Source organism: Pinus tabuliformis, chromosome 7 (assembly GCF_031772625.1).
Source record: "Pinus tabuliformis cultivar Carrire ecotype Pingquan chromosome 7, CPIR1, whole genome shotgun sequence".
Classification (NCBI taxonomy): domain Eukaryota; kingdom Viridiplantae; phylum Streptophyta; class Pinopsida; order Pinales; family Pinaceae; genus Pinus; species Pinus tabuliformis.
This window is the reverse complement of record NC_142293.1, coordinates 388,013,770-388,031,784: the sequence shown is the minus strand read 5'-3', so window position 1 is coordinate 388,031,784 and position 18,015 is coordinate 388,013,770. Positions and strand designations below refer to the sequence as shown.

The following is an 18,015-nucleotide window of genomic DNA, read 5'->3' as shown; positions in this document are numbered from 1 at the left end:
CACCATCAAAAACCCTAGAATACCCAAAATTCTGAAGTTTGACAACTATAACCAAATCTTAATAATGTAATTATTCCGAAAAACATTCATCAACTATAACCAAATTTTTAAAAAATGCCAAACTTTATCATAATCTTACAAAAATTTCCATTATTTTTGGAGCCAATTTATCTGCTCTTTCGACCACGCTTTCATGTAATGGTAATAAGCATTGGGAAAAGTTCTGAAATATAAAATGTCTAGACTTGTTACTCAATTAAAAATTAGGAAGTCTCATCGAAAATCGTAATCCAGAGATTTGTGGTATAGCGTCTACATTGTTATTTGTGTCCTACGTGTGGTATGAGGATAAAACCAGGTGGCGAATCGATCTTACAAAAAACAGATTTCTTGATTTAAAATAAATAAAAACACTCCTACGTAAACTCAATCTCCCATTCCACTACATGCGTTGTACCTTCATTTTAACACTTGGCCCCAAACCGTCTCGAAACGAACGAACCATATCACTATCCATAAATAACGGAGAAAACAAAAAGTAGGTATCCCCACGCCGCATATTTTATTTTATCCCACCGACTCCACGTTTCGGCTGCCCAATGAATAATGGACGTTTTACAGTGGCGAGAAAGACACGTGTACAGTCACGTCGCGTTTTCCATCCGAGCCCAAACTATAAATATCGCTATCCATTTCATTCGATCCATCAATCGGCCCTTCAGAATTTTCATCAAAGTTCTATATTCATTCTGCAATTTGTTGTTTGAGATCTATCTGCTTTTAGTATAATAAGTATGGCGGAACCAGTACCATCTGCAGAGACTGTGCCTGAGCACCAGGACCGCGGTCTGTTCGGTCTCTTTGGGAAGAAGGAAGGGGAGGCAAAGCAGGGCGATCACATTAAGCCGCCTGTTTCCACCCACACTCAGACTCTGGACGCTCATCTTTATCCAACTAATCCCCCGCACGCTGCTGCAGTAAACCAGCCAAATGCCCAGGGTTACGGCCACGGTCACGCGGGGCAAGTCACAGCTGCGGAAGCTGAGAAACAGCAGCACACTGGCTTACTGGGAAAGCTTCACCGCACAAACAGCTCCAGCTCCAGCTCTAGCTCTGTAAGTCTCTTTCTCTCTTTCTTACTGTGTGATCTCTTTTTATTCCTTGCTGGGTTGGTTGATAATGTAGTGGTGAATGTGTATTATAATTGCAGTCGAGCGATGAAGAGGGAGGGAAGAAAAAAGAAGGGGGCAGGAAGAAGAAAGGTCTGAAGGACAAGATCAAGGAAAAGCTCCCTGGTGGGCACCAGGCTTCTTCAGATGCCCATGGGCATGGATATGAAGGGGAGAAGAGGCATGAAGGGGAGAAGAAGGGACTGGTGGATAAAGTCAAGGACAAGCTTCCTGGACACCATGATAAGGAATAGAAGGGAAGAGGAAGATAATTAGACCCACCATTAAAGTCTTTGTGTTCGTCTCTATGTTTGAAGGATTATAGTGATATTTGTCTGTTATTTGGTTTATAGTAATAATGTGTGTAAGAGGACATACAATAAAATGTACCCTTTTCTTGTAAACAAGGGCACTTTAATTCTACAGTGCAGTATGGTATCATTTAATTCTACAGTGCAGTATGGTATCATTTACAGTTCGCTATTGTTTTGATTTTGTCAAGTAGTTGTTGAAACATTTGAAGGTTGTGTACTCTAATATTAGAGTTGATACGTTTCAGGTGAACCTTTGATTTTGTCAAGTTGATGTTGAAATATTTGAAGATTGTGTTGTCTAATATTAGAGTTGATACGTCTTCAAACTTTGAAGAATCTTCAGAAAGTTGATGTTGAAATATTTGAAGATCGTGTTGTCTAATATTAGAGTTGATACGTCTTCAAACTTTGAAGAATCTTCAGAAAATGAGGGGGTGAACTCTTCACACATCTTTATGAAGCTTACTAGGACTTCAAGCTTTACTGAAAATGGGGAAAGGGTTCAACGTAGAGTTAGATCGGGTGACCTGAAATTTTTACTGAAAATGGGTGAGTTGAAACTTGAAACAAAATGGGGAAAATGGGGAAGGGTTCACTGTAGAATTCCCCCTGGAAAAATAGGGTTCACCAGTCTTCATGATCAACAAGTTATAAATCTACTTTATTTTTTGCTTTAATAATTCATTTTTTTACATTATAAATCTATCTTTTTACCATTTAGGTGATGAGGGTCTCGTTGCACTTGAATTTTTTTTAAATGGTGATGGTTGTTTTTGTTGTTTGTCTTGTTGCACTCCAATTTTTTTAAAATGGTGATTGTTGTGATTCTTTTTGCCTATTTTAAAAGGTGGTGAATGTGCTGCACCCTTGCGTATCCTTTTTATATATTCAAAATGGTGGTTAATGTTTATGTTTTTTTTTACCTATTTTAAAATGTGGTGAATGTTTATATTCTGCTTATCGCTTGAGATTTGAGATTTGTTCATTCCTTTGAGTATCAAATTCTCTTCCATCATGATTCCAAGGCAAAAAGAGCCTTATTGTTTCAAAGAACCTTTTATATTCAGTATAGATTTCAGTGGCCTGGTGTAATCAATATGGATTTTTCTCACTAGGAAATCTAGTGATTTCCTAGTGTAATCAATAAGGATTTTTCATAATGAAATCTTTACATTGTTCGAATATGGAATTGAATTTCAGCAGGCATTGATTTTTCGGTAATGAAAAGTTCTAATTAATCATTGATTTTTCGTAATTAAAGGTTCTAATTAATCATTGTTGGAAGGGAATAGATTTTGTGCAGCTTACTGTCCAACCACTTTTAAATAGTGTTTTCATGCGAATGTGTGCAGGCTATGATCCAACTGCCCTTTAATACTTTTGTTTAGGCTTTACCATTTTGGGCTGGATCTATTATCTATATGTTTTTTAATACATCTTAATATGTATTTGAATGCCATTAAAATATATGTTTTTTGATACATTTTAATAGGTTTTTGAATGCAACTAATTATTTTGGATTGGATCTATCGTTCATATGTTTTTCAGATTGGATCTGTTGTTGTTGTTTTTATATCGTACTAAAATACATTAGTACAAAATGAGAATGGGACGGTTGTTGTTGTTTTTATATCGTACTAAAATACATTAGTACAAAATGAGAATGGGACAAAAAAGAGGGTGCCAAGGGCTCTATTTGTCATTTTTCTATAAGGGGAAGGGTGCCCAGGGCTTTATTTGTCATTTTTCAATAAGGGGGAAGGGCTTTATTGGTCATTTTTCAATAAGGGGGGAGGGCTTTATTGGTCATTTTTCAATAAGGGGGAAGGGCTTTATTGGTCATTTTTCAATAAGGGAGAATTCAAAGGGTGCTTATTTTTTATTTTAATTGCATCTATTGTTTATATGTTTTTATTTTAATTTATTAAAATATAAAAGAAAAACATTTTGTACTAAAATACAAAATGAGATGATTATTTTAGTTTTATTTTAATTTATTAAAATATAAAAGAAAAACATTTTGTACTAAAATACAAAATGAGATGATTATTTTAATAATTATTTTGGATTGGATCTATCGTTTAGGTGTCTGAAAAACATTTTGTACTAACTGAAAAACATTTTGTACTAAAATACAAAATGAGATGATTATTTTAATCATTATTTTGGATTGGATCTATCTTTTGTACTAAAATACAAAATGAGATGATTATTTTAATCATTATTTTGGATTGGATCTATCGTTTATATGTTTTTCAGATTGGATCTATTGTTTTTATATGTTTTTCATTTGTAATGCAACTAATTTTTCAGATTGGATCTATTGTTTTTATATGTTTTTCATTTGTAATGCAACTAATTATTTTGGATTGGATCTATCGTTTATATGTTTTTCAGATTGGATCTATAATTATATGTTTTTCATTTGTAATGAACAAATTGCAATTATTTTAAAATATAATCTTAATTATTTTGGATTGGACTATCGTTTATATGTTTTTCAGATTTGATCTATAAATTGGATTGGACTATCGTTTATATGTTTTTCAGATTTGATCTATTGTTTATAGGTTATGTTTTTCATTTGTAATGAACAAATTGCAATTATTTTAAAATATAATCTAATTATTTAATCTAGTTATTTTGGATTGGATGTATTGTTTATATGTTTTTTATTTTAATTGGATTTATTGTTTATATGTTTTTTATTTTAATTTATTAAAATATAAAAAAAAACATTTTGTACTAAAAATACAAAATGAGATGATTATTTTAATTTATTAAAATACAAAATGAGAAAATGAGAAAAACATTCTGTACTACAATACAAAATGTCTCATTTTGTACTAAAAATACAAAATGAGATGATTATTTTAATTTATTAAAATACAAAACGAGAAAAACATTCTCTACTACAATACAAAATGTCCCATTTTTTACTAAAATACAAAATGAGATGATTATATTAATTTATTAAAATATAAAAGAAAAACATTCTCCTCGTCAATGGGACTCGTCAATGGGAGGTCACAGGGTCAATTCTCAAAAGCTCTTGGGGTCAAGTTAGTAAATAGGCCAAGGGGTGTTGATGCCCTTCAGATGGCGTCCACTCAGTGTTAAACAACCTTGGATGTAGCGGCTACCCATTGACCCAGGTATCCATTTACTAGAAAGTGAAAAAAAAAAACAGAAACAAAAAAACAAAAACAAAAAACAAAAAAACATTCTATATTAAAATACAAAATAAGAGATGAGAATAGAACAAAAAGAGAGAGTGCATTCAAAAGGTTTATTTTTTATTTTAACTGGATCTATTGTTTATATGTGGGTATGTGGGTGCAATCAAAAGGTTTATTTGGGTATGTGGGTGCAATCAAAAGGTTTATTTGGGTATGTGGGTGCAATCAAAGGGTTTATTTTTTATTTTAATTGGATCTATTGTTTATATGTTTTTTATTTTAATTTATTAAAATATAAAAGAAAAAACATTTTGTACTAAAATACAAAATACAAAATGAGATGATTATTTTAATTTATTAAAATATAAAAGAAAAACATTTTGTATTAAAATACAAGGCCAGAATAGGACAAAAAAGAGAGGGTGCCAAGGTGAGAATAGGACAAAAAGGAGAGGGTGCCAAGGGCTTTATTTGTCATTTTTCAATAAAGGGAATTTAAAGAGTTTAAAATAATCTAATAAGCTAATTATTTTGGATTTATTTGTCATTTTTCAATAAGGGGGATTTCAAAGAGTTTAAAATAATCTAATAATCTAATTATTTTGGATGGGATGTATTGTTTATATGTTTTTTTATTTTAATTTATAAAATATAATCTAATTATTATGGATTGGATTTATTGTTTATATGTTTTTTATTTTAAATTATTAAAATATAATCATTATTTTGAATTGTTTATTAATCTAATTATTTTGAATTGGATATATTATTTATATGTTTTTATGTATTGTTTATACATTTTTATTAAAATGTATTGTAATTAACAAATAAATGTAATTTAATTAATCTAATTAGATTAATTTGTTAGGTAGATGTATTATCAATATGTGTAATTTAAGCTTTTGTGATCTATATCATAATGTATAAAATATTTTTTAGAAAAGTCACACTTTTCCAACCAGCAAGTGTGGTTCATCTTCAGGACATGATGAACCACACTTGCTAGTTCGAAACGCATCGACCAAAATCTTCAATGTGACTTTTTCAAAAAATATTTTATACATTATTAATATACATATTATCAACATGCTTAATCAATATATGTTTTTTAGACAATTTATTAAAATGCTTGCAATGTAATGTTTTTCATTGCAATCTATTAAAATGTATTGTAATTAACAATTAATTTGTTAGGTAGATGTATTATTAATCAATATATGTTTTACATTTTATTGCAATTTATTAAAATGTATTGTAATTAATTTATTAAGCAGATGTATTATCAATATATGTGTAATTAATCTGCTGATATATGTGTAATTAATTTGTTATGTACATGCATTATCTATATTTTATTACATTTTCATTTTAATTTTATTACAATTAAAATGTAATGAAACTAATTTGTTATTTAGAATTTAAAATGATATCAAGATGAATTAACAAAATTAATAGAATAAACATATTATGAAATATCTTATCATTATTTTTATTTCCAAAAAAAATTTGAATAGGATTTTTCAGTAACACTTTATCAAAAACAAAAAATATATTGATAAACAACATACTGAAATAGAAGACCTTCTACAATTTGAATTCATTTTCTTTTATAGAAAAGGAACTAGAGGAGAAATCAATTTGAATTCATCTCGTTTAGAAAAGTGTAAAAAAACTTTAGTGAATAGTGGATTTTTTAGTAACACTTTATTAAAAAATATATTGATAAACAACATACTGAAATAGGAGGCCTTTTACAATTTGAATTCATGTTCTTTTATAGAAAAGTGAACTAGAGGAGAAATCAATTTGAATTCATTTTGTTTAGAAAAGTGGAGAAATCAATTTGAATTCATTTTGTTTAGAAAAGTGTAAAAAATCTTTGGTGAATAGTGGCTTTCTACAATTTGAATTCATCTTCTTTTATAGAAAAGTGAACTAGAGGAAAAATCAATTTGAATTAATTTTGTTTCGAAAAGTGGAGAAATCAATTTGAATTCATCTTGTTTAGAAAAGTGTAAAAAAACTTTGGTGAATAGTGGATTTTTCAGTAACACTTTATCAAAAAAATATAACAACATACTAAAATGGAAGGCTTTTTACAATTTGAATTCATCTTCTTTTATAGAAAAGTGAACTAGAGGAGAAATAGATTTGAATTCATCTTGTTTAGAAAAGTGGAGAAATCAAATTGAATTCATCTTGTTTAGAAAAGTGTAAAAAAACTTTGGTAAATAGTGGATTTGTGAGTAACACTTTATCAAAAAATATATTGATAAACAACATACTGAATCAAAAAATATATTGATAAACAACATTTTGAAATAAAAGGCCTTTTACAATTAGAATTCATCTTCTTTTATAGAAAAGTGAAATAGAGGAGAAATCAATTTGAATTTATCTTGCTTTTATAGAAAGGAGAAATCAAAAAGTTAAATTTGTTCCCTCAAACCTGGGTGAGTAATGGATTTTTTCTAACACTTGGTAGGTAGTGGATTTTTTCCTACGACGAATATACAAGATATATACAATTAAATGGCTTTTTACAATTTTAATTCATCTTTTTCCAAAAATGCTTGGTGGTTTAATTTTGATCCAAGTCAATTATGCATCCAATTTATTTTTTCTATAGTTTTATTTGATGATAATGATGATGGTTAACGTCCACTGAGACCAAACAATGGTCTATCAGACCTAAAGAAACAAATTATTTATTTTGATTTAAGATTTTATTCCTATGCTCAAAAAGCTTGGAGAGAAGCCTCTCGAGCTCACTATAATTTTGACATTGTAAAAGGCTAGCAAGGTCAGTATTGTAACAAAGATTGTGAAACTGAGATCTAATATGGTTATACGCGGGGCACTCTAAGAGGAAGTGGTTTTCATCCTCGATGTTCCTATTCTCACATATATGGCAGATCCTTTCCATCCATGGCGTTTTAGGAACTACCCAACGACCTGTTTCACTATGGAGCTCATGAGAATTTGTTCTAATCTTTGCTATATTAATTTTCTTCTTTGAGCTAGTTAAAATAGAGAGATACTTTTGATCTTCTAGGGTGGGGTTGATGACCTTATAATAACTTAATTTTCTTTTAGCCGCTAAATCTTTCTCACACCACATTTTTTCTTTGAACTTAGAAGTAACAATATCTTTAATGTTATTTATGTTTTGCAATGCATCATTTTCGTTGATCTCCCAATAGTTTAACCAGGCCCTTGTGTCTTTATGCCACCCTCAATTGAGCCTTAGGTGGTTTTGGCTAGAATTTAAAGCTAGCTTAGGAAGTCTATGATTGTCTATGTTACTGATTTTGTGCTTGTACAACAGAAACCTAAGCATAGCTAGGCTCTCAATAGGGGAAAGACCTGCTTCTATAAGGAGAATAGGATAGGGTGTATTACTTTTAATTTTCAGGTTATAAGTTATAAAACGCTTCTGGATTTGCTCAATCTTTCTCCATGATTCTTTGGAGATGCTGCAACCCAAACCTCACAGCCATATAAGATAACAGGAGGGACTAAAGTTTCAAAGAGGAACTTCTTTTTATCCCACATTACGAGGTTTGCTATTTTACAATTATTTTCATGACCAAAATAAGCTTTCCACCCCCCATTAATCCTTTTCTCAATGCTATGGTTCCAGTTGAGCTTGTGATGAATATCAATTCCTAGGTACTTGTAAGAATACACTTCCTCCAAGTTATTATTGTCATACATAAAATTAACGTAAGTGTCCTTCTTGGATTTGATAATCATAACTTTTGTTTTGTCAGTGTTAACAGTCATACCCATGGTAGAGCAGAAATCCTTAAGAAGCCTGAGTTGCTTATTAAGATCAGATGGGTACCTTGCCAAAAGAACAATATCGCCAGCATAAAGAAGAAGGATGACAACTATCCCAGCTAAGATCGTGCCATCACATCCTGCTTCCTCTAAATAGCCTTCGAGCTTATCGATGTAAATGCCAAATAGGGTAGGGGAGAGGGGGCAACCTTGTTTAACTCCGATGTTACACTTAATATCTTTCAACCACCCCTCATTGCTCTTTAGCTTGGCAATTACATTCTCGTATAACCTTATAGCGACAGCTCTCAACTCGAAAGGAACCTTTAACTCTTCTAATCTATTCCAAAGGTTGTATCTAGGAACCATATCGAAAGCCTTTCTAAAGTCCACAAAGCAACAAAATAAATTGGATTTATCATTACGACATTCCTCTACAATGATACTAAGCGTAACAAGGTGGTCTGTTGTTGAGTGATGCCTTCTAAAACCTGCTTGGCCTTTAGCCCGCTTACCTTCACTTTCAAGCCATATGCTTAACTTATTTTCCAAAATACTACCATATAACTTGGCTAAGAGAGAGCTGATCATAGTTGTTCAATAATTAGAGGGGTTATTTGTATCCCCACTTTTAAAAATAGGGATAATGAGGCTCTTAGTCCAAGGTTTAGGGAACCCTTGCTTGACTGCTTGATTGAAAAGCTTGTGGATGTGGGGGATGAGGACAGGACCTCCAATTAAGATTTCCGCTACAATGGTTTCACTTTTTTGGGTAAATAGTTATATTTACAATGGTTTCAACCATGATGAATGAATTCTCATTTTATTTTTTTTATCTAATTTCATTTTTATTGTCTTCTTTCTCTTTCAATTTTAATTCATCTCTTTCAGAAAAGTGTTTGATGGTTTAATTTTTATCCAAGTCAATTATGCATCTAATTTATTTTTTCTATAGTTTTATTTACAATGGTTTCACTTTTTTATGTAAATAGTTATATTTACAATGGCTTCAACAATGATGAATGAATTATCATTTTTTTTTTTATCTAATTTCATTTTTATTGTCTTTTTTCTCTTTCAATTTTAATTCATCTCTTTTAGAAAAGTGCTTGGTGGTTTAATTTTTATCCAAGTTGATTATGCATCTAATTTATTTTTTCTCATTTTTTTAAGTAATTACTTGCCCTTTTTTTTGTTTATCAAACATAAACAAGTCCAAATTAGCAAATTCATCCTTGGTGGTTTAATTTTTATCCTAGTTGATTATGCATCTAAGTTAGTTTTTTTCATTTTATTTTTTTTAGTAATTACTTGCCTTTTTCATTTATCAAACATAAACAAGCCCAGATTAACAACTTCATCCATAGTGTTTGGAATAGCTAATAAACAACTCCAATTAGTAACTTTTTTTTGTTTATCAAACATAAACAAGTCCAAATTAGCAACTTCATTCATAGTGTTTTGAATAGCTAATAAACAACTCCAAATTAGTAACTTCATCCAAGAGTGGTTGGAATTGGATTATCACCTTCTATAACATTTTGATTGATATCAGTTGTTTATAATTATGTAGTTGATTTTCCAAAAAAGTTACTTTGATTTCATATTCCATTTTCTTTTTTATGTAAATTGTTTTATTTACAATGACTTCAACAATGATGAGTGATTCTCATTTTAATTTTTTATCTAATTCCATTTTTATGGTCTTCCTTGTTCCTTTCTTTGGTTTTTTTAATAGAATATTATCAAAATCGTTTTTTCTTTATTTTTCAACTCTTATCTTAACCAATTTTTCCGTTCATTGATTTTTAGCTTTTCTATCCTCTTGTTTTTTCTTTGCTACCAATTGTGCTTGAGCTTGGTCTTCTACTTCCATCTTTGCTAATTATTTTTTCTTATTAGCTTTATTCTATGATCCTTTAGGGATTTAATTTTTCCATAATCTTTTCTAATGATTGCAATATTTTTTTCTCTTACTCATGCTTGTTTTCTTGAAGGGTTTTTTGATACTTGTTATTGGGGTAAAAATTCCTTTGGCCCAAAGGATGGCTTTTCATAACAAGGAATCATCTATTACTTCATGAAAAACTCTAAAAAGGTCATTATTGGCTATCTTTTCTAATATTTTATCTCAAAATCCATTTCACTCAAATGTTTTTAGTGCGAATACATTAATTTTTATAAAAGATTTCTGTTGAAGAATTTTGTTAATCTTTAACCTTGTCGAGTTTAAAAATTCCTACTATGCATGATTCCAAGTTTAGATGTGAGTCATGACACCAACAATATAGTGACCATAAGCTTGCAAATGTTAGGACTTTTGAATTCCAAAAGCAAAATCAACAAAATTTTATTGTCTTAAGTTTTAATAATTGTCTTGATTTTCCCACAAACTGAATTTTATTTCATATTCGTTCATTTTTTTCTACATCTATGGCTCTAGTGGATTTTCTTTCATATTCATTCATTTTATTTTCTATGTCTATGGCTTTATTTACATTAGCTTAAGTAATAATCATTCTAATAGAAGTAAAGGAAGTTAAACCCAACTTTATTCTATCCATCACCTTTATTGTATCCATCACCATAATGTCATGGTTGAGTATCACTTTAGAATCCAACTAGATTTTTCTCATTTTATGTTTATATCTAATTATTTTCATCCTCAATCAAATGAAAATATATCAAGTCAACAACTTCTACCACATTAGTTGGAATAGTTTTATGACCTCTTAGAACCATGATTGAACCAAAAGTACTAGAAAATGTTTTCCTTTTGTAGTATGCCTAGTTTTCCCTATGATTTTTTTTTATTGATATTTGTGTTTTGACTTAGCTTCTTTTCTTGTTCATTCCTTAGCTTTTGCATCAAATTTATATTTTCTCTCCTCTTCTTCCTTTTTGTCTACCAAAACATCTCTAGATTTGACCTTTGCTTCTTTCTTTCAAAGTGGGTTTCTTCTATGCCTGCTCCTTCCTTTTAGATTTAGCTTTTTCCTTGATATTTTCTAATGATTCCAAACTCTTATTTTCTACCATTTTTCCATTTTTAAAGGTATTTTCTTTCAACAAAAAACATTGTGATGGGGCCAGCCCACGTGGTCCCGCGTTGCCTCAGCTGATGTGGACTTACGTTATTGAACTGGTTGGAATATGCGGTAATTGGGAATTGATTATGGTTTAATTTACAATCAACACGGCTGTACTTTGTATTAACCCTCCGTTGGACACCTGTTCTCCTCGAACTTGGCAAACCCTACCTTGTTTTTGTTACCCGGTTCGCGCCTTTGCGGTCATTTTTGCCTTCGATGCTTGGTCTCGGTGGTCTCTGTGTTGTTTTGGCTCCGCCTCTGGTTATTTGTCTGTGATGAAACCCTTTGGGTTTCCGCCTGTTCCGTGGTGATATGATGATGCCTCAACTATACCCTGTCGTTACTGTGTGGGTTTGTCTATCCGGCACTTGGTTTCGTTGGTAAGTTGCTATGGTTCCATCGCATGTTCATTTTGTTTTCATGGCTGTAAGAACTATCCTTTGTTTGATTTCGTGGTTACTGTCTGGTCTGGCCTTCTTGACAATTCTTTGGTTAAGGACTATGGCGTAATGATGCTCGGTCCGCTCAGCTCGACAGTTGCACAGGTCGATGGAATTCCGGTTTCGTTCCTCTCCGGCGCTCGGCTATTTGGACAAGGTATGACACAGTTCTATGCTAGAATTTCTTTTCCTCTGTTTGCACCGAGACTAACGTTCTTCGGCCCCTCTGTGGACAGGGGTCTCTGTTTCAGGGTTCTGTTGGCCTACTGTTCCGGCACACTGTCAGGTATGATTACTCTCCTGTCTCCATACTCAGGGTTTTCATTTACAGGCGTTATGGCTTCAATTCTCATGCAAGGGTTTTATTGGAAAGAAACCCTGACCTTCCACCTTCTATGTCTTTTGCAGGTGTGGCCGTCTTCCGTGTCGTAGCAATGGCTTCCGTCGACTCCTTCCGGGTAGTCCTGTTCTTGTTTTGCTTTCTTGTAATGGGTCTTGGTCCTGATCACGGATTATGGTCGCTTGTTATGTGAAATGCCTGTTTATTTGTTGTGTTTGGAATTTCTGGGTTTGTCAAACCCTTGGCCGTAACTTAGGAGGGTTTGTGGGTCGGTTGCAACGCTGTTCGGTTGCACCACGATGCATAGTTCTATGTAATTTTTATGTAGAAGAAATACATTGTAAAATTAAGTGATAGATAGACTCATTCGCTGCCAGTTCTGGTTGCTTACCCAGTTATTGTGGTTGTTTGGTTTGAACCCTTAGTGGGTGCTGGTTCTTTCCGCCTCTTGTTCGCTTTCTTCTCTGCCAGTTCGTAGCTCTTTGAATACTGTAAAACACTGTTGATATATTTAAATAAAAAAATGAAATATTTACGCAGCATTGTACATACAGGCTTTTGTTACTGAGGACACATATATGAACAATTTGTTTGCTTGTGCACTGAAATAAGATGAAGGAAAATGTATATTTATTATTCTCTTGTATATGCTCCGCTGCTGAACCCCTCTGGGTTTGCTTGCTTGTCTTTTTATACAATGTTTTCAGGCAGTTTGATAACTGCTGGTAGTTATTCAATTACAGTTTTAGCAGTTACTATAGGCATGACTTTCTTTGACTATCAATAGTTTACTTAGTCTGCCTTTTTTACCATAGGAATTCGTTGTTAACCACCTACTAACCCTAACCTACTATTATCGTTTCTAACTAGAACCTATTACAATATTTCAAACATAATGAACAGAAATTAAAATAACAACAGTTAACAATGTAGCTGACCACGAAAGAAAGAAAACAAAAACATAGGAACTTGACAGACTTGTTGTCCGTTCAGTGAAATGTTTCTCATCCCCAATCTTTTTCAGAAACTTTGTTCGCCCTCCCTCGGTCTTCACCCTGTTGACCAGATGCTCCTGCATCAGGCTGCCGGGGTAAAAGAGAACTCATGGCTCCGTCCCATGAGCTCCTCCACCGAGTAGCCAGCCTTCTGAATCTGTGCCTCGTCGAGCCATGAGCTGTCCTCCATTGGACGGTCCTTCCACTTGACGAGGTAACGCAGATACTCCTTCCTGCGCGTCTTCTTGGCTACCTGGGTGCTGAGGATTCCTTCAATTTCATGGGTCCGGACCGAAGGCAACTGTTTCTTCCAAAGACTGCTCTCTAATTGGGTGTCCCGTTGTGGCTGTACCATCCTGTCATCTTCCGCCTGGGCATGATATGGGAACAGGTCTGCCACGTTGAATATAGGTGATATACCTATATCAGGTGGCAACTGAATTTCATATGCATTAGCTGAAAATTTCCGCAGAATTTTGCATGGACCGAATTTCTTGAATTTCAACTTGTTATATGTACCCTTAGGAAACCGTTCCCGGCGCAGATGCGCAAGGACTTCGTCTCCAACATCAAAATGTACCTCTCGTCGCTTTATGTCTGCGTGCTGTCCTGCAACCTTAATTTGACCTTTTCATGAAGTTCGCTCATTGCTTCAGCAAAATCTTCCCCATCTGCACTTCTCCGTTCTAGTTGTCCCAAATCTCGTAGTTCATGTACCCCTCGAGGATGCATACCATACAAAACCTGAAATGGGCTAAATCCGGTGCTCCGATTGGGCGAATCGTTATAAGCGAATTCTGCCTGGGCAAGAGCTCGATCCCATAATCGTGAGTTTTCTCCTGTCAAACTTCGTAATAAGTTGCCCAAACTCTTGTTCACCACCTCTGTCTGTCCATCAGTCTGCGGGTGATACGCAGAACTGAAATTTAGCTGCGTGCCCAACTTTTTCCACAGGGTGCACCAAAAATGTCCCGTGAACTTCACATCCCTGTCTAAAACAATAGTTCTAGGTAAGCCATGTAATCGAACTACTTCTGTAAAAAACAGGTGTGCCACGTTTGTGGTGTCGCTAGTTTTCCGGCAAGGAATGAAATGAGCCATTTTCGAGAACCTATCCACCACCACCATCACTAAATCATATCCCCGCTGCGTTCTAGGCAATCCTAGGACAAAATCAATGCTGAGCGAATCCCACGGCCTGCTCGGAACAGGTAGGGGTGTGTACAGTCCAGTGTTCTGGCTGTGTCCCTTCGCCAGTTGGCAGATTTTACACCTGGTTACATACCTCTGCACGTCCCGGCTCATTTTTGGCCAATAATAAAAATGCCCGAGCTGCTCCAACGTTTTATCGATGCCAAAATGTCCCGCTAGTCCGCCACTGTGTTTCTCTCTTACTAAATTTTCCCTCATCGAACAGTCCGGAATACATAGCTGTCCACCTCGAAACAATAATCCTTCCTGTAAATTGAAATCTAGCCATGGGCTCGTATTCCTTAATACGAGATTTTGGCATGCTTCAAAAGCTTCCTTGAAATCCACGTCCATCTGGTACAAATCCTTCAAGTACTCAAATCCCATCACCTGTATGCCACTTTCTTGTAAGAGCAAGGCTCTTCTGCTTAAAGCATCCGCCACTTTGTTGGCTTGCCCACTTATGTGCTTTAACACAAAAGTAAAACTCTGCAAGTATTCCACCCACTTGGCATGTTTATGGTTCAGTTTGTGCTGCTGCGTTACATATTGTAACGCTGAATTATCAGAGAACAAGACGAACTCATTGCCCAGTAAGTAGTGCCTCCAATGTTTCAAAGCTTGGACCACTGCATAGAACTCTTTGTCATATGACGAATACTTCTGCCGACTCTCATTTAGTTTTTCACTAAAAAACGCCACCGGTCTATCCTCTTGACTGAGCACAGCGCCAATAGCTGTCCCACTTGCATCACAACGAACCTGAAAAGGTTTACTAAAATCGGGCAGTCTCAAGATCGGCCTCTCCGTTATTTTCCGCTTCAGAAGTTGGAAACTGTTTTCTGCCGCCTTGGTCCAACAAAAAGGTTGGCTGGCCTTTTTGATGGTCTTTAGCATTGGTGCACAGATCTCACTAAAATTCTTAATGAATTTTCAATAAAAACTTGCTAAATCGTGAAAGCTACGTACCTTAAACAAATTCTTAGGTGACGGCCAACTTATGATTGCTGCAATCTTTTCTGGGTCCATCTTTAACTCGTTCTCTGCAACTACAAATCCCAGATAGATCAACTCCTTCTGCAAGAAAGTGCATTTCTTCAAATTTATCAGCAGTTTGTTCTACTGTAGCTTCTCGAATACCCTTCGAATATGCTAAAGGTGTTCTCTTTTTGTCCTGCTGAAAATTAAAATATCGTCCAGATAGACTATCACGAATTTCCCAATAAATTCCTTTAACATTTCATTCATCAGTCTCATAAAAGTACTCGGAGCATTACTCAACCCAAATGGCATGACCAGACATTCGTACAGTCCTTCGTTGGTCTTGAAGGCTGTCTTCCATTCGTCTCCCTCTCTAATTCTGATCTGATGGTACCCACTCTTCAGATCTATTTTTGTAAAGTAAGCTGCCCCACTAAGACAATCCATCATGTCGTCCATTCTAGGCAAGGGAAACCTGTAACGAATCGTAATTTTGTTTATAGCCCGTGAATCCGTGCACATTCGCCATTCTCCACCTTTCTTGGGTGCAAGGACTGTTGGTACTGCACAGGGGCTCAGACTTTCTCTGATCAGTCCCTTATCCAACAACTCCTGCACTTGTTTGCGTACTTCTTCATTGTCCTTTGGACTCATCCTGTACGCTGCCTTGTTCGGCAAGCTTTCTCCTGGTATAAAATCAATGTGATGGCTGATACTCCTTTTGGGAGGCAATTTATCAGGTAACTCATCAGCTGCAATGTCTTGAAATTCTTCCAACAGCTCCTGTATTTCTTTGGGCAGTTCTGATTTTTCCAAGTTCAGCAATACTGGCTTCATCCTCCTCACAACTGCAAAATTAACTTCATTTTCCTCAACCTGTTTTACAAACTGTTTTCCTCCAATTAACAACGCCTTTGTTCCGCTTGATTCTGTTGTGTCTTCCTCTTTGATGGGTACAAGTGTGTGTTTGACCCCATCCTTTGTAAATTTATAACAATTGGTCTTTCCATCGTGTGTCACCTTCCTATCATACTGCCATGGTCTTCCAAGCAGTATATGGCACACGTCCATTGGCATAATATCGCAGACCACTGTGTCGTGGTACTTGCCAATGTGAAACTCTACCTCACATTGTTCATCAACCAACAGCTGGTGGCCTTTCTGTAGCCACGACACCTTGTAAGGTGTGGGGTGCTTCAGCCGCTTCAACCCCAGCTTTTCCACCATCTCAGTGGCAACCAAGTTATCCGTACTCCCGCTGTCTATTATCACTTTGCAGCACTTTCCATGTGATTTACAGACTGTCCGGAATAGTGCTTTCCACTGTGTTGGTTCAGCCACCTCCTTGGCTGGTTTTAATAGCACTTTATTCAAAATCAAAGCTTCTCCCGTTTCCGCCATGTCTTCCACCTCCCGGGGTTGTGCTTCAGCTTCTTCAGGCTGTGCCATAAGTGTTCCCCTCTGACCTGCCTGTTCAACTTCTGGACATTCAAAGGATCTGTGCCCCCATTTATGGCACCTGTAGCACTGGACACTCGTCCCTCTTCCGCGGCCATTCCCTCATCCTCGCTGATATGACCGACCTCCTCTGGTGCTTTCTCCTTTCTCTGCTATCCCTGAAGTTTTAGAACTGCTGCCTTCTTCGTTGTTCGCAGCAGTCCTTCCTCCGCCGTAGGACTGTCCCCGTCCTCTGCCATTCCCTCTCCCTCTCCTACTGTTCTGTTTTCTGTTGATTTTCTCCTCAGCCTTTACAGCACTCTGAAAGGCTTCTTCAATATTCCAGGGAGAAAGAATACTGATTTCATCCAATATCTCCATCCTCAATCCATTTACGTACCTTGCTGTTTTTTCTGGGTTATCATCCGTATAACCAGCACATAAATTCACTCGGTAAAACTCTTCCGTGTACTCCTTGACAGTCATACCCTTCTGCCTTAAATTCTGTACTCGCCGATATAATTCCACCTGGTAGTCTTTTGGTAGAAATCTGCCCTTCAATTTTGCCACCATCCTTGACCATTGTCGTATCGGCAACTTATTCATTCGTTTTCTGTCCGCTTGGACACTGTCCCACCACAAGAGTGCGTGTCCCTTTAACTTAGTGGCAGCGAACCTAACTCTTCTATCCTCACTGATTTCCTCATTTTCGAAATATTTATCTAGTTCGCTTATCCAGTCCAACAGGACATCTGCGGACAGACTGCCATCGTAATTAGAAATCTCTGTTTTGGGTTTGCTGCTGGCCAATAGAACTGAACGCAGCAGTCTCAATTCCGGAGCTTCTTCGTCTGACCCGTCTGTAGCAGTTACCGCTTCCTCCTCACTGTTATCTCCAAGTTCCGGGTCTCTTCGCCTACCCGCCTCCACTGCTTCCAAACGAGCTGTAAGAACTCTAATCTGCTCCCTCAATCCTTCATCTGCTCCCCTACGTGCACCTCTTCCACGTCCTCGTCTTGGTGCTTCCATCCTCTTCTATTTAAAAAAAAACTGCTCTGATACCACTTGATGGGGCCAGCCCACGTGGTCCCGCC

At 35.4% G+C, this 18,015-nt stretch overlaps 1 protein-coding gene across 1 annotated transcript; it reads left to right on the top strand.

Annotated features, from left to right (window-relative positions):
- The first annotated feature begins 698 nt into the window (after window positions 1-698).
- On the top strand, window positions 699-1,554 carry LOC149247619 (uncharacterized). The gene is made up of 2 exons (XM_089458253.1): window positions 699-1,115; window positions 1,211-1,554. The coding sequence occupies exons 1-2, from the start codon at window positions 795-797 to the stop codon at window positions 1,421-1,423; spliced, it is 534 nt and encodes a 177-aa protein (XP_089314379.1). The 5' UTR covers window positions 699-794; the 3' UTR covers window positions 1,424-1,554.
- The last annotated feature ends 16,461 nt before the right edge of the window (window positions 1,555-18,015 follow it).

Excerpts from the sequence above, each read along its gene's own strand:
- LOC149247619 (XM_089458253.1), top strand. The coding sequence starts at position 795 with ATGGCGGAACCAGTACCATCTGCAGAGACTGTGCCTGAGCACCAGGAC. Across the intron at positions 1,116-1,210 it reads CCAGCTCCAGCTCTAGCTCT|TCGAGCGATGAAGAGGGAGG; the intron begins GTAAGTCTCTTT and ends TTATAATTGCAG.